The following is a 21,528-nucleotide window of genomic DNA, read 5'->3' as shown; positions in this document are numbered from 1 at the left end:
CATTACTAAATAATCACGTTTTTGTAATTAAATTAATCAAATAAAATATATACGTAAACTTGACTGCCCTGCTTATGCTTTTATTAATTGGCAGAAGTAATCTGTTTTACAAATAAATGGTTAAAACGTCCCGCGGGAATTTACAGTGATTTCGTCAGTATCAGCAAGCTGTATGGTATGCCCACATTCTGAGTACATTCTTTGACTAGCCACTGTGGATAATATACTGGTAATTAAAAAAACAAATTAGTGTATTCATAAATACATCTTTGTTACATTACTTCAGAGGCAGCATGTGATAAACATTTTTATCTTGTGATTGTCTGTGTTCAGTGCTCGTTGTCACAATACATCTGTAACAAATAAATCTGCTATTAGAAAAAATAACCATTTGTAATAAATGGCAATCTTGCAAGAGGACGTTAAATACGAAATGTAAACATAATCCCTTATTATACTTACATTCTATTAAATGATCTATTATAAAAAGCATATCATTAAATTTCACTGTGGTGATTTAATGTCTAAATGCATCTACATTTAACATACTAATGATTAATTTAATGCGTGTCGTGTTAAAGCTGTTAAAGTAAACTTAAATGTCGAGACGTAGAATATTTCTCCGAACTCAATGTGTAGGCTATATATACAAACACACCCACACCGACATTGCACACACACGCACGCGCGTACACACACAGAAACACACACGCCCACGAGTTCTGAGTCAAAGCTCGTGAGGGGAAGAAAATGCACCACTCTGACTTCGACTGTGTGAAGAAAAAAAAGTTGTTGCACTCCTACAGACCCCACAGAGAATAAGACCCGATGAAGTGACGACGCGAGTCTTGCTGACTGTGATCTTACTCAAATCCGCGGTTGCGCCGATACCTTTAGTGTGTGACTACGGTTCTGCTCTTCGCCAAATACCAGAAATACCCACGTTCATTTACACCGAGCGTGGACGTTACGCGCTTTCGGACCTGCCGGCAACGACTTGCATGCTCGGAAGATATTAGGAGCATCGACAGGCGTGTTTCTTGTTGTGGAATTTATCTTTTTCAAGAGTCGAGACCGCCACGGCAAGCGCAAAGGAAAGCAGCGCGTTTCAGCAAACACTGGTAAGTGCAGGGGTCGAGCTATTTTGGATGTGAGTTAATGCAAGTATAGGAATTCGTTCCACCCCGGCTTGCCTTTTCGGTGTAATCAGCCAGGCACGAGCGAACCCCAGCGCGGGATGGAGAAGAATGATAAATGATGTTTCTGGCAGGTCTCACCTTGACTTCGCCGATGATAATGACGTATCGTTAACACTGAAAGGCAACCGGGCCGAAGGCTGGCGCGGGGTTTTAACGCGCTATCAGTATCAGCGCACATGGGGCTGGTTAAACTCTGGAGAGATGTAAGCTATTATTGTCTCGGAAATTGCACTGTAAATTAAATATGTCAAAATTACTACGTGTAAATTTTCAGTTATTTGAATCTGCAGGATTAACGTAAATTGAACACGCTCCAAATTAAATATCGACGGATAAACATTATCAATAAAATGAAAAATCAATTGCCCATCAAGGAATCGTCAACAATTGTGTTATTAAATTCAAATGACTGTTGAATACTGAGTTCTTCACGGGTCATTTGGCTTTGAATGATTTGACACAAGTAAATAACATGAATTTCCACTGTGAGAAAAAATCACTTCTGGCATTAATCTAACCCTCGTAGAAAAAAAAATTAAACATTATTTATAATTCTTTTTATTGATGCCTTATAGAGTAGCCTAATTAATATGAAAATTAAACACATTATAAAAGTCCTATTAAAATAATGAATTTAATGAAGTGTCTAATATTAGAATGTCAAAAACTACAAAACCACCACCAACAACAACAACATTATTATTATTGTTATTATTATTGTTATTAATAATAATAATAATAATAATAATAATAATAATAATAATAATAATAATAACTTTGCAAAGTTAAGAACTAATAATTTACACAATACCAGCAGTTAATTTTGGCTTCACTGGTCAACTATTTTTATCAAACACTTTTTAAATTATTGTCATTCTAATCTGAAAGTTGCTGTCTTCCGGTTTTCCTGTGTCTATCTAATATATTTCATTCTCTGCGTGGTTATACTTTTCTAGCGCTTGTGCGCGCGCTGTATTGATATAGGAAGGATAACTAATTTCATTACGATGTATTCAATTAACATTATATACTACGAAATAGTATAATATATCTAATACTATAGTTTGTTTTAGGGAGACAAGTATACTCTTCTAAGATTAAAATCTCTTAAAGGCAATACACAGAAGCTTGTATAAACTTTATAAAAGGCACCTTCTTGATTATTCAAGCTTTGCTCTGCTGTTCGTGTATGGGAATTTTTTTTTTTTATTTGTATCTTATTTTAGAAGCGCTTATTTATAAGTAATCCTTGCACACAAGCACATACGCGTGCACGCACAAACCCCCTTCCCAGTCGCGGGCCTCAGCCTGCCGGCGCAGATGCAACGCAAATGATGTGAGAAGCAGGCGCGCGCAAAGCGATGTGTTTGGAGCAAGAATGGAGGCGAGTGAGAGAAAGCGGTTAACAGCAGGATAGCATGCAAATTTCCACTGCAAATTATCATAAGCAAACAGCGGAAGCCTGGGCTAATAAAGGCCCATCTGTGTTACTTCATATCGGGTTAGTATAGAGCTGCGATAATGAATTTTGTAATATCCAACCGACAGACATCTCAATCAGACACTAATCCCGTGATTTTACTGCGGAATCACTCAACTTCCAGCGCTCAAACTGCTTCTCGCTCACACACACACACACACACACACACACACACATACACACACACACCTCTGCTCCTCTGTTAGAGCCGCGTTTGTCGATGTGGGCCTTAATTAGGGAGGTCTTGAGTGAACGCGGTGGGATTTCAAAACAAATGAGAAATGTGCGTTTCCCATTACAGCCAATGCAATATTATAGATATGAAACGGGACATTACTGAGTGATCCACCCACTCCGGAATCTCATGATCACCCGTATAATGTGTTGAAGTCTTCTCAACGAGATCACGCGCGTCAGGCCATAATGTAATACGATGCTTGTTATCGGCCAATGTGGCCTACCAATGTATGACGCGTGTGTTTGAAAACATTTCTCTTTATTTACAGAGTTGAACAGAAACGCAAATGGATTCCCACTGCCGCAAACTCGCGTCGACGTGTGCCCAATTGGGTGAGTAGACTCATGTATATCAGTCTGCGTAAATGTCGCCTCAGTGTTCCTGGTTTGTCGAACCTTCACACTGAAGTTGTAACTGAGTATTGGTCAGGTAAGTAGGGCGCCTGAAACCGTAAAGGTTGGCATATGGCTGTAGAAAGTAAAGGGGACAGTGTTAGCGTTTTATTGTCTGAGACGGACATCTGGTGGCAGGTGAAGGATGTGCAACTGGGGAGTCGGTGCGTCTTCGTTTCTCGTGAATTTTCAAACGCCAGCTTGGGTTTTAGTTTTCTCTGTGTTTGCTATAGTACCCTGTGGCGGCATAGACGCACATGCAGGTGTCAGTTAGCTGTAAATCTGTGCTGTACGACTTTGCTCATTGAATGTATTTTTTCAACACGATTCATTACGGCTTTGGCACAAAAACACGTACAAACGTACAAAACATGTAAATCTTAGCGGAAAGACAGAATTCCTCTGTTTACATACAACGTAAAAAAACCTTGAACATTCATTCAGCGACCTGCGTCACATTGTCATTTTCATTGACGGAATTAAGACCAATACTACCCTCCACTGCGCAAGCGGTGTCTAGCAGTTTGCTTATATCTTTATAGTCAGGTATACCACTTAGGTTATAATATAGCATTGTTTACAGAATAGAGAAACGTCACCGGTGTATCATTACAGCACAGGAGAGACAATGCTGTGGATGAAAATGCAAGCGTCGAAGTGACAGTGGGGAAAAGACACTCAAGCAACTTGATTATCGACTTGACTCTCTTGTCTTGGGCGGACCGGTAATATATGCAGCACTTGTTTGATAGACTCGAGGGAAAACTAAATGTATAATGAAAGCCTCCTCGTGAGGAAGAATATAGTAATGGAGGAATCTGATGTCCTCTTAATCCCATAGAAAAGGCTTTGGCGCCCTCCCTCATATTGACTGAATTGGTAATTAACGGCTCTGTGGTGCACCGTAGTCGGTAATCCACAGTAGGCAGTAGAAGCATTCTGAATACAGTGCAATAATCCAGTCCAAATCTACCATTACTTTAACAAGAATCAGGCTTCCTATAGCTCCTAACATTGCACTGGTTATGTTTCAGACCTCATTATTATTTTTGTTGCTGTTGTTGTCATTATTATTATTGCTGCTTTTATTGTTGTTGTTTTGTCGTTGCTGTTCTGTTCATATGCGAAACAGTAGTGTAGGCACAATTAGCCCAATAACTGTTATTTAGGCTATGTGTGCATGGAAAAATACTTTATATTCTGAAACAGGATTCCTTATCAATTAATTATAAGCGAATTATAATTTCCTATTCCGAAAGGATATAGAAGACAAGTTTGTTTCAAATTACTCGACATTAATTCATTTTCTTATAACAGTCGGTCCAAATGTCTAATTAGCCTACATTACTCAAATATTTTTCCAGACCCAGTGGTATCGATGCAGTACTTAGGGCGAAGGGAGGAAGTCTGTTTATGGTACTGAACGAGACCAGGAGATTTAGCAGCAAAGTATACAAGCTAATACATTCTAGATCAGTCGGGCCCAAGAACTTGCAAAAATTACACAGAAGTTGAAGCTATTTGAAGGGTCATTTTTGAAAAACCGAAGCCTGACTGCTCTGTCTTCCTTCTCCCCTTCTCGCTCGCTTTCTCAGAGGCCAGATGAAGTGCATATGAAGGGCTTTCTCGGGATTAGGACTGTCCCGTAATAGTACTACCCATATCCACATGAACGAGCGAAAAAAAAAAAGCCGGGTGGCAGGGGATTCGGCGGCTTACGATGGCACACTTCGCGCCAAAGGCTGAACAAGAAAGAGCCTTTATCTCAGTTCTTTTGTATAGGACTAAAAACTTCAGGCTAACTATAATAGCCCTTTTAGCATTATTAGTACATATTCGTGTCCATATTCTCGTTTAACTGTCGGCCTACACGATTAAGATATTTTCAAGACTGTAACCTAAAATAACTTCGGCCAGCATATGCCTTTTTTAAGTGCTTTATTCCTGAACTCGTAAGAAAAGATCAGTCATTACAACGCAATGCCAAATGTCAATAGCAAAAATCTTGCTGTTGCTAGAATTTCACCAAATTCTAACGTTGCCTTTTGCAGTGTAGTTTTATGACATTGGGTGTGATTCATAAGGAATATTTACACAGCGGTTTTTATTTCAAATCGACGTACTTTGATGAGAAGGAACTTAGAGGGAATGTAGTAGTCCATTTAAAATTCTTAACCAAATGAGGTTCTTATCAGATTAAAACGCACTCCAAGCAGAAGTGGGCTGTCGCCGAGGGCCTCGGCACAGACTTCACGTTTAGAGACACGACCCCAAAGCGCGGATGTGCGTAATTTAAGAACAAGATAACTAATCGCTGATAAATTGGCCTTCAAATGGGCAAGGAAATCATCGTATTTTATTTAAAGAAGAACCAAACCTTATGCCAGTGTCTTATAATGCCACGCCTAACCTCTGGAGATGAAGCACGACTGTCTAGTGTACGTCAAATCGTACATTTGTGACACTGTGGGCTTGTATCAAACATGCATCTTTGTTAGTGTCTGGTACCTTAGACTATTTAGACTAGATGTTATCAGCGCCAAGATTGTGAATCTGACACTGATAACTGAGATTTGTGTCTTCCCTTTAACATGTCTCATTAGGCTGAACTGATGCGCTAAACGGATGCTTGTAAGCGCGACCACAGGCTCGTGCGGGTTCGGTGTAGTTTTTATGCCGGTTTGGGTGTAAGGACTAGGAAATTCAGACCTAAAACTTCATGAATTAAAACGCAGTCTATTTGTGAGAAAACGTTTCGATGTTTAAAAAATAAATAAATAATTTTTTAAAAAGAAAGAAAGAAAAGGAAAAAAATTAAAAAGTGGATATAAGGCTTAACTATGCCATCTTTAGGAGGGCTTCATTTATAGATCTTATTTTCTTCTATTCTGTTGGTTGCCTTAAAACGGCTATCACTCACAAACACTTGTGAGTTCACTTGTATACCCTGCCGTCTTCTAAATGGTTTCATGTCAAAGAATAAATAAGCTCCGAATGCACAGAAATACGCACGCCGCCTCCTCTAGGTTCCCCGAGCTCGCGTGCACGCCGGTTGGCCACGGGACCTGTCACGTCGAGTTTGACGTCCCTGTCAAAAGGAGGGCGGGCTTTGCATGACGTCAGGCTGCAGGGAGAGGCTCAGTTGGACGGCCAAAGAACAGGGAACAGCTGAAATGAAGAGCGAGCGCTGTAGCCCGTGTGAGAATGTGTGTATGCAAGTGGATATAATATCGCCTACCTGTCCCTGTCACTCTGGTTGCATTGCTGCTCTCCGTATGAAACTGAGATAACTATTTGCTCCAGTCTGAGCTAAAAAGCCTTCCTTTCCTCTGACGGGCCGCCCTCGCTTCCAATTTTAAGACGGTTAAAGCCATCCGAGAGGAGTTGATCTGAGTGACTTAATTGTGAGAGGAGCTTCGGCGTTTGTAAATCCCGTTTCGGCTGGTCTACCACGCGATATAGTGGTCGCGCAGCTTACAGTTTCCCTGTCTTTCGTTTGGGAGTTTAAGCTGATTGTGAACGCTGCGTAATCCGCTTGTTTTATCGATGAACTCTATGAAGGATCCGTTGAGTTTAGACCACCATCACATCACTGGAAGTAAACTCGCTTCCGCGCTCCACACTCCGCTTTCAATGGCTTCCAGTCTGCAGCCTCTCCAGAGGTCAATGGACTCCAAACACAGGCTAGAGGTGCACACAGTGTCAGACACCTCCAGCCCAGAGTCCGTAGGTAAGACCCAGCGCCTTTCACTCTGATGGGTCTAACTTGGTTTTCAGTTTGCATTAAGTTTCCTGCATCCAAATCACGGACGAACTGTCCACTTATTCTCTAGGCTCTGTAGGCGAGCTGAAGTTACTGTCTGTGGCTTGCAAATACCCGTGAATGTTGCCAACGGGCAGTTTGTAGGCTAACTGTGTGTAAAGTTAATGCCGTGGGTATTATTTACGTAGATTGTGACTGCGTGTGCGGAAATCATGTACTGCTGTTTTGCTATATTAAACTCTAAAAGAGCGAAGCTTTTTTTTTCTGTGGTACTTCTTTAACCTTTTTATTTTTTGCCAGATCAGTAACCAGAACTTGGTTCCTGAATGTCAAATACTAGTAGTACAATTTTATCGGCATAATCTGGGCAGTGCGTGTGAATTTAAACGTTGCTGATGAAGATTGACTGGATCGCATACAGAATTTTCCAAACTCAGATTAAACTAAATCTTGATTTGAATTTATATTCGGTAAACTCAGTTTATTTTATTTTTATTTTTTCATTTCTTTGTTTATTTATCAATGTATTCATTCGTTTGTTATATATAATTATATGTTTTACTTCTATCAAAAAAATAACATTGGAATGTGATGTAAAATACATGTCATATGAGGCTACAGAAATGTCAGCATTCTTAATCATTTAATCGGCTTTAAACGCCTTTGTTTCACAGAAAAGGAAAAGGGTCAGAGTAAAAACGACGATTCGTCCGATGACCCGTCCAAGAAAAAGAGACAACGGCGGCAAAGGACACATTTTACTAGCCAGCAGCTCCAGGAACTCGAGGCCACCTTCCAACGGAACCGCTACCCCGACATGTCCACAAGAGAGGAGATCGCAGTATGGACAAACCTTACTGAAGCCAGAGTCAGGGTGAGTAGAACGGTAACTTTAGTATATTTTGATAATATTGGACTGTTAGATATACTACAGGCTATACTATATACAACTAATACGTTTGTTTTTAACTTTATTTTAACCAAATAAGTAAAATGACACAAAATGTAGTCAAATTCCAGATGACCCGACACGGTGCTTTTTTTTACTAGTTTATTTTTGATAGATTCTCGGGTTGAATCTGTCATTAGAATAATTAGACTAATATTTGCTAATAAATGGGTGTTAGCAGAGATTCGATTTTTAAGTTATGATAGGATAATTCTGTTTTCGTGAAAGTCTGCGCGCCATGATCAAAAACCAAAATCAAATCGTGAATTGACGAAAAGAATTATTATTTGGCCAGAAGCTAATTATGGGCGGCATAAATTCTTTGCAATCAACACATGGACACGCTGACAACGATAGGCCTTAATAGAGTAGCACGCTCGCTGTGAAAGAGGTGCAAAGCTTGTATTTTGTGATTGTCATTCGCGTGTTGTATACTTAAGGTCAGAGTGCGTCTCCGCCTGTGTCGTGAATACACATTCGAAGAGCCGTCATTGAAGCAGCTTACGAGCAGCGACAACTGGTGTATATTGGGAATCCGTTGGAATCGAGACAGACAGTTTTTATTTTTATGTAATTTCTTTGTTTTTGTTTATTTTATGATATTTTATTTTTCGCAGATACAAAGAAGTTGCATGTGGATTAGATTTAGGCTTTTTACGTGCATTTGCACATAAACTGAGAGTTGTCGGTCGGTGAAACTATCTCTTGGAGTGCGTATTCAATGTAAACAGACTTTAGTAGCCCACCCATTCCCCACCTATATACGTTTTATATGATGCCACATCGTTTTAAGGCTACAACATTTAATCGTTTTCTTTCTTTTTTTAACATTTGCTAAAGGTGTGGTTCAAGAACCGACGGGCAAAATGGAGAAAACGGGAGAGAAACCAACAAGCTGAGCTGTGCAAAAACGGCTTCGGTCCTCAATTCAACGGACTGATGCAGCCCTACGATGACATGTACCCCAGCTACACGTACAACAACTGGGCCGCCAAGGGGCTGACGTCAGCCTCACTGTCCACCAAAAGTTTTCCCTTTTTCAATTCCATGAATGTCAACCCGCTGTCTTCGCAGACCATGTTCTCTCCGCCCAATTCCATCTCCTCAATGAGCATGTCCTCCAGTATGGTTCCGTCCGCCGTCACGGGTGTACCCGGATCCAGCTTAAATAGCCTCAATAACTTGAACAACCTTAGCAGCCCCTCTCTGAATTCGGGAGTTCCCACGCCGGCGTGCCCGTACGCCCCTCCAACACCTCCGTACGTGTACCGGGACACTTGTAACTCCAGCCTTGCCAGCCTGAGATTGAAAGCTAAGCAGCACTCGAGTTTCGGATACGCAAGTGTGCAGAATCCGGCCTCCAACCTCAGCGCTTGCCAATACGCCGTGGATAGACCAGTGTAAAACATGGAGAATTAACAACCCCGAACCCCAGGAACAAGACTTATTTTTTTCTTTCCTTCAAAAAAAGGGCACTAGAAGAATAGACCACTGACATGCGTCATGCCCCGAGATGGAGTTTAAAACGAAAACGGAAGCAAAGCTTTTCTAGCGAGAATGTTGTTCTACATCGTCGAGTGTGGCAATTAGGATAGGAAAACACGTCATAAGCTTGATACTTTTGCCAATTCAACTTCTGGACATTGATTGACTAAACGGTTGTATATATGTCTAAATTTCATCTCCAGTTTGTAGGGGCGAATGCTATAGCTCTTAATTCTTTTCAAGAAATCACTTTAACACCGCATGTGGAAAACCTAACAAAATCATGTCTTGCTTGCAAAAAGGGGAGTTGTACATACTAAACGCACCAGCCGTGTGTTCCTAACATATAAATTTATTATTAAATGTCTGTGTGAATATAGATTTAGAATAGCAACCCTGGTTAATTCTACGCAAATGTTTCTGCGAAATGAAATTGGTTTTGCTCTGTGTATACTATTTGGTACGGACCTTTTGTTTCGTTTTTCAGCATCCAAAAAAAAAAATAAACTATTGTGTTTTATTTAATGGAAGTAAATATATTGTTCTAAACCATTTTTAAACGCTTGGTTTACAGTTATTACGCGAATTTCATAGGTTCATGGTCTCGGGCTACTGGTCGTGTGCGGATTGCTATCTTAAAACAAAATTTTCTAATACACATAGGTTAGACGTAGAGTCCGGTGGAGAGGGCGAGATGTCCACAGTAGATTACTGGCCTGGTGGAATATACATGTCTGACTCAAAGCGTCTGGAGTGATCACTGAGGCTTGAAATAACATATAAATAAGCTTGAGAGAGACTGGATCTTATATCAGTGAGGCGACAGCTTTCTGAAGGAAGATTATACCCATGGCATGTCGTGGGTCAGTGATGTGACACTACGAAACTATGACAACAATTTAGACCCCGCGAGAAAGTCGGTAAAGTAAAAAATTGGTAATAGTAAAAAAAAAAAAAGAAAAAAAGAAAAGAGGCTGTGGATGAAAAGAACAAAAAAAGGTTACATAAGAATTCATAAATATTGTTCAAGCGCAAGACGCGGGGCACGGTTGTATTTGCGCATAAAATTAGAATTGTATAGAGAAGGACTGCGATTCGCTGTGACATGATGCTCTGGATAAAATGATAAAAAAAATTAACCTTAATATAAAACATATCCCATTCGAAACTTATTATTATTATTATTATTATTATTATTCCAGCTAATTGCCGGTTTAGTCTCTTTTTGCCTCTCGCTGACTCATTCTTTTTGAAAGCGTAGATCCATGGTAGGTTTTGTCTAGACAGACACCTTTGTGGATTTCAGTGGGCTATCATTATCGGCACTGGAGCGAATGAAAACACCTTGAAGGCAAACAAGAAGATATCATTTATAAGTTTGCGCAAACAAAAAGATGTGTCACGGGTCCGAATCTGACTGTGTTTATATTTTAGAAATTACAGTAGCACCAAACAAGTTATGGAAGGACAAAAAAAAGATAAAATAACCTTCACCTTTGTCGGCTCAAACAAGAAAAAATGGTTATGAGCTATATGCACACCGTCGTAATTATCTGTAAATGCTATGAAAATGAGCAAAATTGCATTTTCTGAGGCAAAAGTACAGGTAACACGTATTATGAATAACATAACTAAAAGCTAAAACTAGAAATAAGCATTTTTAAATTCAAAACGTCCAAACAATGTCACGCACATACTGAAAAAAAACATGAAGAAAAATATTATCTGGCTGAAGTCAACATAACCTATGACTGGGGTATAAATCTTGAGAAAAGCATGTGTAATAGCCACTTTATAAACCTTCATTAAAGAACAAACCCATTCAATCCCCAAGCCGTAAATCATCAGTGTGAAGTGTCTGCCCTCCTGATGTACTCGGTGAAGAGCGCTAACCAAGCCTAAAGTATCCAGTCTCCACGAACCCATAGTCTGGAGCACAATACACATCTCAATAAACACTGAACGCGGGGCCCGCGGGAGCGCTATCAAGCGGGCCCCAGAGAAACGCTTCAGTAGGGCGGACACAGCCGGGAGAGGCGCCACTTCTCCTCTCCAAAAGACTACAGTAAGGTAAGAAACGTACCGATACACTTCATCGGAAGTGAACAAAAGAACTGCCCGGATTAAAAGTTTGGTCACAGTTTATTCATCCTTTTTCTTTTTCTTTTTTTCTCGTTGTCGGTTAAATTTCAGTGTTAGCTAAACGGAATTTGGTTAAGCGCGACATGCACAACTCTGTTTTTTGATGGTGGTGATGGAGGGAGGGTATAGGCCTAATCCTTCAATTTACCTTTAATCAAAAAGTTTGCACAGATGGGTTTATTTGTAAAATTCGAAAAGCCGTCACATTCAACATCCATTAAACCAAAGAATCCCGAAAAACAACGTTTAATTACACCTATTTGAGGATTTCAATACCACCTTGTTATTTATATCGAAACTTCGCTTCGCGCTTGTCACTTTCTTATTATTACAGATGTTTGCGTTAGTGGGCAAAAAGTGGTGATATATTGTCCTTATAAAGTAAATTTGGAACCGAACGCGCCGCGAATGTAAATTCCCTACTGCAACATTATCCAGACCTATTCATCTATTAATCCGGTGAAAATATAGCATTAGATCTTGTTCGCATAACGCTCTTTTATACTATGCTTTTTAATATCTATTACGAGTTTTGGAGATGGAATACTACATGAAATCATCCATCCGAATCTATTAACCCGCATGTACTGGCCAAATGCGCTGTCTTACCTGATATTAAAATGACATTATATTGCATAATTACAGATCGCAGACCATTTCTAAAACACTCTATACATAATTGGTCAACTGTCTGCCGCGTTAGGAAACAAAGGAATCTGTTGGCTTTTTAAATGGAATCCTTAAACCCAGTAGATCTTCGGTCTTATCAACCTGCAAATCAACTCCGAAAATGCACATACAATTGCCCACTGAGGATGTAATGTTACGATAATGTTTTGGCAACCGGGCCTGGATGCTTTTTAAGATTCTGTATTCAGGCTAAATAGGCGAATTACTGCAAAAGAAACAGCCTGTTTTCCTAGAGAAGACAACATGTTCATATTCGGCGCAAGGTAGATAGCGGATGAAGGCTATTGATTTAAATTAGCACGTGCCCAGATGTGTCCACGTTTGCACGCTGCAAAACTATAATCCGCGTGTTCGTTCTATTGCGCTTCAACGGCACATCAGCGGACCAATCAAAGACCTTGGCGCGAGGTCGGGGTGAGTTGACCTCCCACATTCTCGCGCTCACCTTAGTCTCGCGCCTAGTGAAAAGCAGCTCTCTAAATCAAACCGGGCGCATGTGCTTCTGCCTCATCGTAGTTATAGATACCCGCAGTCCCTACTTTGTAATGTGACCCAGACTATAGAGAATCAAATGAGTACAATATAAAAAAATGTTTTTATACAGATTGTCCCATTGTGGGGTCGTAGGACAGATACAGCAAATGAGTAGAGCGTTTTGAAAAAGACTGAACTGAGAAACAAGATAATGGCATTTCACCAAGGATAGCACTGCATATCACTCAGTGTTGCTGTCAGTGCTTGCGCGTGCGAGTGCGAGTGTGTGCACGCATGCAGACAGTGTAAACATAGGCAAGTTGAGAGAGGAACACAGGAGATGCATCTGAATAGTGCATATTGCGTATGGCAGGTATAGAACAGGTTGTGCAGGAGTTTGTTTTGTCAGTGCCTGAAGCAGAAGTAAGGATGTGTGACATAATGAACTTTTGTGTTTGTCTCTGTGCATACTGTGCGTGTGTGAACACTTGTGAGGGTACATACACTTGTTCCTGTAGTTCTCTTAGCCTGCCCGGTGCATCTAACTGTGCATACGTATAGTTTGTATGATTGCGTTTGGCTATAGCGTATCTTCTGGATCTACTGGGTATACGTGCACTGTGTGTGTGTGTGTGTGTGTCTGTGAGAGAGAGAGAGAGAGAGAGAGAGAGAGAGAGAGAGGGAACAGAAAAAAGAGACAAAGGGAGGAGTGTACAGGGGCAGACGCAGCCAAGTCCACGATAAGCCAAGTGTGAGACTGGTCTGGCTCTTGTGACTGTGGGTGTGGGCTGGACTGAGAGCATGTGAATGAGTGAAGCTTGCATGACTCACACACTTCCTGCTTTCTGGAGTTATATTAAAAAGAAACATCTTGGATGTTTTCACTGTAAAATCGATTAGACATTCCAAACAGGCTGTGTATCATCAGCAATGTGGAGTCAGTAAAACCACACACAGGCACATGTGTATGCACGTGTGTGGGTGTGTGTGGGTGTGTGGTGTATGTACGTGGGTACACATGTGTACGTGAAGGTGTGTGTATGCATGGAGGGGAATTGCAGAGGGAGTCAAAGATAACATTAGTGAAGAGTTTTTATGTAGGCTAGGGTAAAGGAAACTGGGATGCCTTGTGAGAGTGCACGGGGCCTTGACGACTCGTAGCAACTGTGCACTAACTGCAGGAAAGAAACATACACACTGATAGATGACTGAGGTGATCTGTAACTGTAAATACACACTGATAGATGACTGTGGTGATCTGTAACTGTACATATACACTGATAGATGACTGAGGTGATCTGTAACTGTAAATACACACTGATAGATGACTGTGGTGATCTGTAACTGTACATATACACTGATAGATGACTGAGGTGATCTGTAACTGTACATATACACTGATAGATGACTGAGGTGATCTGTAACTGTACATACACACTGATAGATGACTGAGGTGATCTGTAACTGTACATATACACTGATAGATGACTGAGGTGATCTGCAACTGTAAATACACACTGATAGATGACTGAGGTGATCTGTAACTGTACATATACACTGATAGATGGCTGAGGTGATATCAGTAACTGTTTAAAAGTCTGGAGCATAAATCTGTCTGTGTGAGCACAGCTGCGTCAGGAATCACTATGTTCTGCCATGAAGTGGAGATTCAAATATTCAAAAGATCCTTAGCTGGAGAGCCACTAGTATTTGATTTGTGTGTGTATTCGAGTGAGAATGAGTCGCAGTGGCTGTATAGTCTGCTGCACTTTGGCTGACCTGTCTCCCAGATCAGCTGGAGGTCATCCCTCAGTCCACTGGACAGCCACAGAGATACCCAGCACGCCAGACTGCTGCTGTTCTGTCAGGCCGCATTGGGTTACACTGGGATGTGCTCGTCTGCTTTTGCACTGGGTGGCCACATGATGGATACTGGACCAGGGAAGCACTGAATGAAATTCAGCTATAGGAAGTACGCTGGGACAGAATGATTGAGCCTCTGCTTAATGTAAAACAACAGATTGCATATATTCACTTTAATAAATTAATGTGCACTTAACATGTGATTATACTATTAAGACAATGAATATATACATTTTCATTAAAGCAAACAGTTTATGTCAAACCTATGTGCATAACTGAAATGAGTACCACTAATATTTATTTTCACTGCAGCATTATATGAACTATAAATAATCTGTTATAAACATATACATAAAACACACTTGCCCGCCTATTGTGCCATTGCAGGGTCATGCAGTGTTTCCTTTAATGATACTTTTTGCAACACTTCCCAGCCACTTGCCTGCGCATTTAACTTAATGTATTAAGAGCACTTCCACTGTTATGTAAGCACCCCCCCCCCCCCCCCCCATATATATATATATATAAAATTCTCATATCTTTCCCACATCTTTGCTTCCTAAACTGGGGTCATGAGATAGTCACGGGGGAAAGGGAACCTTTCCCACAGTGCCACTTAAACTGTATGCCACTTCACAGTCTGTCGTGCACTAATAAAGACTGCTCTTATCTCAGGCCAGGAGAGTGGAGACCCAATTTCTTGCTCTAAATAAAAGTTTATCACTGTATGAATCGTGAGCCACTTACAAATGCCCGGACCAAGTAAATGCACCGTGCTGGGGGTGCAGTGCCTTGGAACTGTGGAGGAAATGGCACTTCAGGAAGAAAAAAAAAAAAAACTCTTTTCTTTCCTCTTTTAACAACTGGGAAGGATGCACAAAGGCGCATGGCTTCCAGACATGCGAGGTCGACTGGGAACAGGATGGGGAGACTGCGTGGAGACAGAAAGGGCCAGTGGAAACATGCAATTTTCTTCACCTCCCCAGCCACAACGGAGAATACGACACTGATGCTATTAGAACGTCAACTGCAAACCTGAAAGTGCCTCAAGCCAGGGAAAAGAAAGCACACTCCCGCTTACAAAAGCATGAATGGTTGGTTTCAACTGGACAGACCTAATACTGAACTCGGGAACAGTTTGCGCAAACCTGCATTTTCGGCTAAAAGGTCGAATTCTGATCGGTTTCTGAAAGTAAATGCGAGTGTCAAGGGTTAAATGTTTGGGCGCTGGAGCAGGGAGCTGCTCCCCACTGTCGGAAGCTGTATGGTAATGCATGCGCCAGCGAAGTCACCTGACGTTTTAATCTCTCAAGACGGGAGGCACGTCTGAACCCGTTGGCAGTCGAGTACACCCGCGAAAGCAATCCACAGGGATCTTGCTTTATATATATATATAGAGAGAGAGAGAGTATCACGGCTCTCGGTCCTTAAGGCTGCACACGCTGCAGAGAGGACAGGACAGAGTCCTCAGTCTGCGACTTTAACCTCTGGGTGGAAAAAGAAAAACGTTTTGTCCCCGCAACAAGTTGATTAGTTGCACTCTCTTATAGGCAGTTGGATGGAACAGAGCAAGAATTTCATACGTGAAAAATCTACCCGTATGTTAACTGTAACGTGCATAATGCATAATTCCGTGAATAAAGCAGTCGTTTTTTTCCATACGAAGTACACGACGTTTGTACCTGCAACAATCTCAGTTTATTAGTCTCAGTGATATGCATTGTTACGTCTCTCATGGGTTATACTGCCTCCTGGCCACCAGGGGTCAGTACAAACTAATATAATGAATCTGTAGTTTCGGTAACAGTTTTCAGTGATGTAAAGCATAGGCTATAACACAGCATAACACCTATAACTGCGTGTTATGAGTAAAACAGAAAGTGAATTCAGTTTAATTACATAATTTCCACTCATTTAGCTAAAGGATATTTACAACAAATATAAAAGCATTCAGAAGGAGCTGAGATCATTCTGTGCTGCTCTATTCTGTCCACCAGGTGGGGCTTCTGTAGAAAAAAAAATTTAGTCAGTATGACATGGTGCATTGGACAACTGCTGTGGTCTTGTGTTTTATAAGCAGATATTTGTACACCAATTGACAGCAGATTATAGAGTCTGTTAAACAAGGGTTTTAGTAAAGTTAGCTTGTCGTGGCTGTGAAGTAATGACATTATCCTGCATCCATATAGATCAAAGGTCACATATTTTATCTCGGGTAGTAACTTGCTTTATCTGGCAGCTGTCACTGTTACAGTTGATGTGAGTGGAATGAATGAATCGTTCAGGATATGGAAAGATTCTGTGTAATTGTGTTATGTATTAAATCATTATCTTAAAGTCAACAGTGTGTGCTGTCACCACATTTCGATGTCCGCCCCATCATAGCCCACAGAGAGCCAGAGCGTGTGAAGGCCATCATGAAGAACCAGCCTTTTTACAACCTTTTTTAGTTTTGAAGCTGATTATCCAGGATAGAACACCTACACACAGTTTTGCCTGGAGCCTGAAACATACCTTTTCCTTAAAAAAAAAAAAAAAAAAAAAAAAAATTACTCTACATGAATAAATACCTTTGTCTTTGTCTTTATCAAATTTCTGGTGCTACACCAGAGTTTGTTTATGTCTACAAGCAGACCTACTACTAACACTGCTAATACTATTCTGTAGTTTATATTAAGAATGAATCAAGAACACCTAGAAACATAATGGTAAAGATATAAAGGTGGCAACAGAACTATACACAAGTCTTTTTTTTTCTTATGTTGGTATTTGGGTTAAGAAACTAATAAAATAAAATTTGGGTTAAGAAACTAATAAAATCAAATATTTGCAAAGATACCAACATATAGATTCATTCATGTTTCCTAACTAACAGTTACCAGTGTGAGAGCTCGATGCCGTCTCATGCCTGTGCAGGTGAATGCATTTTCATATGCAACACGGTTACTGTTCATAAACACCGTTGCCTGATGACGCTAATCAAATTAAATAAATAGTTGCATTTGACATTCCCTTTTTTTCCATGCAAAGTCACAGAAAAGACACAGACAGACCAAGTAGGGTAGCCACCTTTAATTTGGATGAATAAGTGACACTCCCACCCATCCAACTCCTAACCACTCTTCACTGTGATGACTATAAGGAACTAATCATATTACATACTCATTCAATAAGTGCTGAGGTTGTTGGGGTTTGCCTACAATCTTGTCCTTGTGATGGCACTGCTGTCTGCCACAATGTGTTCATATGGATTCCCTGTTTGAGAAGCACATATGCTGTGTATGTGTGTATATATATTTATACATGTAGGCATGTAAATTAACACACGGGAATTGTTTGGCCATACTTTATTGATGTGATTTATTGGGTCATTAAAATACAGGAAAAAGTGTAATTTAGTGAGGACCTGCAGGGGAAGAGATATTTATTATAAGTATTTGAGATTAAATATTGTTCTTATAATATATTACTAGAGTTTAAGGTTAATGGTTATCTGGCCAGAAAAGTTTGTATATTTTAACTGAGCAGGTAAAACAAAAGTATGCTAAGAGAAAAATGAACTTATGTGTGAATATTTTTGTGGAGAGGCTTCTATGTTGTTTTGGAGGGAAAAGAAACTGTATCCTGTATAAGGGGACTTTTATGGGGAATTTTCCCTGTCCAATGACAGGAAGTCATCTAATTTCCTGGGATTTGTTTTTTTTTCTATGTAAATTTCTGAGGGAAAATTCAAGGGATGGGGATGTTTTTGAATTTGAGTAATAGTGGAGAATTTATTATTGCTGTAGTTTTCCCTTGAACTTGTAAATACTTGAAAATACAAAATTTTCTTTTTTGATTTTTAAAAAAAATTGGATATTTTTTTTTATCTTTTGCACTGCAGCATTAGGAGCCAGTAAACACATTTTTTTGTAACCCACCTGGAATGTACCCATGTGTCTTTTCCACCAGACCATTACAGTCCTGAAGTTCACAGTCCTGCTGTTCCTGGAATATGGCATGTGTCTGATATGGAAACCCTTCTTATTCCAGGTAGACTCCCGGAATGGTCCAGCAGTGGTCCAGGAAACTCCAGGAGCAGGACTTATTGTAAGTGGTGGAATCTCCAGGTTTTGCTAAGTACTTTCAGGCAGCGAGATCTTAAAACAAACATCAGGTAACACTAAGCTGTATGAGGCCATCATCCTGAAAATCACAGTGGCAATAGGTGACTCCAAAGTTGAACATAGACAGACCACATATCCTGATATGAGGCTGCTGGGGGTATTAACACAGGACAGGAGCTGGTTCATGTGTCTGCAAACCCAGTGGACATTTATTTGCATTGCGTGCACCTGGACCTGCACCAGAACTGCAGATCCATCATTTATCTTTTAATCTGGGAAATATATCACATTCAGTAAGAAGGATTTTGTTAGTCAGTATTTCTTGCTGTACTAAAGCCCATTAAGACATGTTGTTTTTTATTATAGAATGTAAATCTTTAGATGTGCGCACATCTACACTAATGAGACTGACACCCTAATACATCTTATATTTCTGTTGTCACAGTCGAAGCAGCAGTAAGATTTACAGGTTTACACAATATGCAAAGACAAAAATGACTTATAGTGCATGTAGAATCTTAAATCTGGCAGTGTTCCAAAATCATTATGTTCTGATAAATCATATTAAAGAGTATCTCTTCCCTGTACGAACACAACTACACAGTCTATGAAGGGATTGACAGATATATGAGGAGTGGAATCAGGTATGTCAAAACAGATGAAATCTTAAACCACTGTACAACCTCAAAGCGAGTACTGTAAACATGTGTTAAGCTATTTCTGTGTCTCGAATACAATATACATAATAGACACGTTGCCATGGTGCATAAAGTTATGTATCCATGAGAGTCATTTAAATTTGTCTTTTTGAGTGACACCCCCTGACTGGCTAAACCAGACAAAGACAATGAACAATATCAGAGCTGCCTGTCATTACCGTTTGTACCCCCAGCCTCTTCTAACTATAAGTCTTTATCAACTGCCTGTTTTCTGTTAGATCCCCAGAAGACTCCATGTGATTAGTCCACCTGTAGTCTACATGGATTCATACCAATGCCATCACTACAGTCTCTAGGCTTGAAATGAGCTTGCAGCTATTAGGTATCCACATGGAGGGCTTGTGGAGTTAAAGAGGTCTGGGAAGATCCTTTGTCTTTGCTCAGGTATGTGGTTGGATGGGTAATTATGAACCTATTGCCATAATATTAACATCATACAAATACCAAACCCCAGTGGTTCTAAACCCCAGTTCTGAGGATTCCCTACAGGCCATATTCATTGTCTTTTCCCTGTGCCAGCATGCATGACTAAACTGATTTTTATCAGGTAACTGTCAGCTGAGTCAGGGAAAACAAATTTGTCATGCATGCAATACCCCAGGTCAGGGACTAGAGAAGTGTACAATATTTAGAATGAGATTTCAGTACAAAAACATGAGTAACCTTACTGTAAATGTGCTCATAGTCACGCTTCATACCCTACAGCGTCTTTTAACATGGAGTTGCCCAGTCATGCTCCTGGAGTCTCCCTGAAATGCCCGTGGAGTCTCCCTGGACTACTCTTGAAGTCTCCCTGGGATGCTCCTGGAGTCTACCTGGACTCCACACTGGACTGTTTTCCTAACTGTTTCACCCATGCCACACTTATGGAGGCCTTAGTTCAGTAAGAGCTGAGCAGGAGCCTGTAGAACACTGTTCACTGTGCATAGTCTCCTGTACGTGGTTTGACAAACACTGCTTTGAGATTACAAAACCAGGTATAAACATATTTGCCTAAATTTGGCTTTTAATCTTTGAACCCAGACTTTTATTGTTTTTCGGTTCATTGCTTTTGATCTGGGTTTTTAGATACAGAAAGCATATTTGGGTTTCCTGAATCTATATTTTAAAACACTGTATAAAAGAAATGCTTTATTGTTGTTATAACTCAGACTGACATTGTCCAACATTGCCACCTGTAACAGCTGTGCGCCACTGGAACTGAAGGGAGGTATTTAGGAAATGTTAATCTTTTCCAAGGAATCTGCATTTTAAGAATCTACATTCCATTAAATTGACATTTATGGGCTGATTGACATTCATGGTGTTTATTTCTGGGTTACTGTAAATATGCATTGGAGAATAAATAAATACCTGGGGTGAGAAAGCTAACCTCATACCATACAAGGGCATGGTCATCTGGCAACAGAGAGGTAAAGCAACATGACAGTTTTCAATTATAATTATCTGTCTAACTTCTTAATATCGTACACGACTCCTTAGCTGTGTCATCTGTGCCATTGGAATGGGCAGTGGACAAGCAAACTGGCATTAGACATTAGTAAAATGAGATGTCCGATTAACTTAGTTTTAGCAGGCAGACAGCCTGACTGATAAGAAGAGATAACGGAGTTAAGCTGTATCCAATCCAATGATGTAACTGTCTACCTCGCGTTATAATTGCATCATAGCCTACACTTGGTCTAGATGAGAACTTATCAAACAACTATAAACCTGTCTGAATTGCTGGTGCATATTTTACAAAGAATATCTATTTGTTTGTAAAACTGCCAAGGGTCGCACAAGCCTGTGGTGTTGACAGCAAGGGACCTTGGACCTGCTTCACACCACCGGAGGGCTAAGGTAAGAGGGATGCGATGTCAGGCCGTGTTTGGGCCATCCAGCAGAACTCCTTTCGTCATGCAAAAAGGTTCTCCGTCTGTTTGCAGGGAACTACAGAGGGATCATGTACGAATACGACAGATAGTTCAATGAGGACGAAGCCATTCGATGGATACAAGAAAACCAGAAGATTACCGCAGATCAGTG

At 40.4% G+C, this 21,528-nt stretch overlaps 1 protein-coding gene and 1 long non-coding RNA gene across 3 annotated transcripts; both read left to right on the top strand.

The window, feature by feature from the left end:
- The first annotated feature begins 735 nt into the window (after positions 1-735).
- Positions 736-10,031, top strand: pitx2 (paired-like homeodomain 2). 2 transcript variants are annotated; one of them, XM_027014182.3, is made up of 4 exons: positions 736-1,121; positions 3,186-3,249; positions 7,747-7,946; positions 8,862-10,031. In XM_027014182.3, exons 2-4 carry the CDS (start codon positions 3,204-3,206, stop codon positions 9,423-9,425), a joined length of 810 nt encoding a protein of 269 aa, XP_026869983.1. In that variant the 5' UTR covers positions 736-1,121; positions 3,186-3,203; the 3' UTR covers positions 9,426-10,031. The 2 variants fall into 2 exon arrangements, with proteins under 2 accessions (XP_026869983.1, XP_026869982.1); XM_027014181.3 differs by lacking the exons at positions 736-1,121; positions 3,186-3,249 and adding an exon at positions 6,037-7,039.
- A 1,420-nt stretch (positions 10,032-11,451) lies between these two features.
- Positions 11,452-20,911, top strand: LOC145651757 (uncharacterized). The gene is made up of 4 exons (XR_014117709.1): positions 11,452-11,576; positions 18,708-18,764; positions 19,719-19,884; positions 20,206-20,911. It is a non-coding gene; the product is annotated as an uncharacterized LOC145651757 (long non-coding RNA).
- Positions 20,912-21,528: the final 617 nt, after the last annotated feature.

Source organism: Electrophorus electricus, chromosome 16 (assembly GCF_041902795.1).
Source record: "Electrophorus electricus isolate QZ-2024a chromosome 16, ASM4190279v1, whole genome shotgun sequence".
Taxonomy (NCBI): domain Eukaryota; kingdom Metazoa; phylum Chordata; class Actinopteri; order Gymnotiformes; family Gymnotidae; genus Electrophorus; species Electrophorus electricus.
Note: the sequence above shows the minus strand (reverse complement) of the source record. Positions and strands in the feature narration are given on the sequence as shown.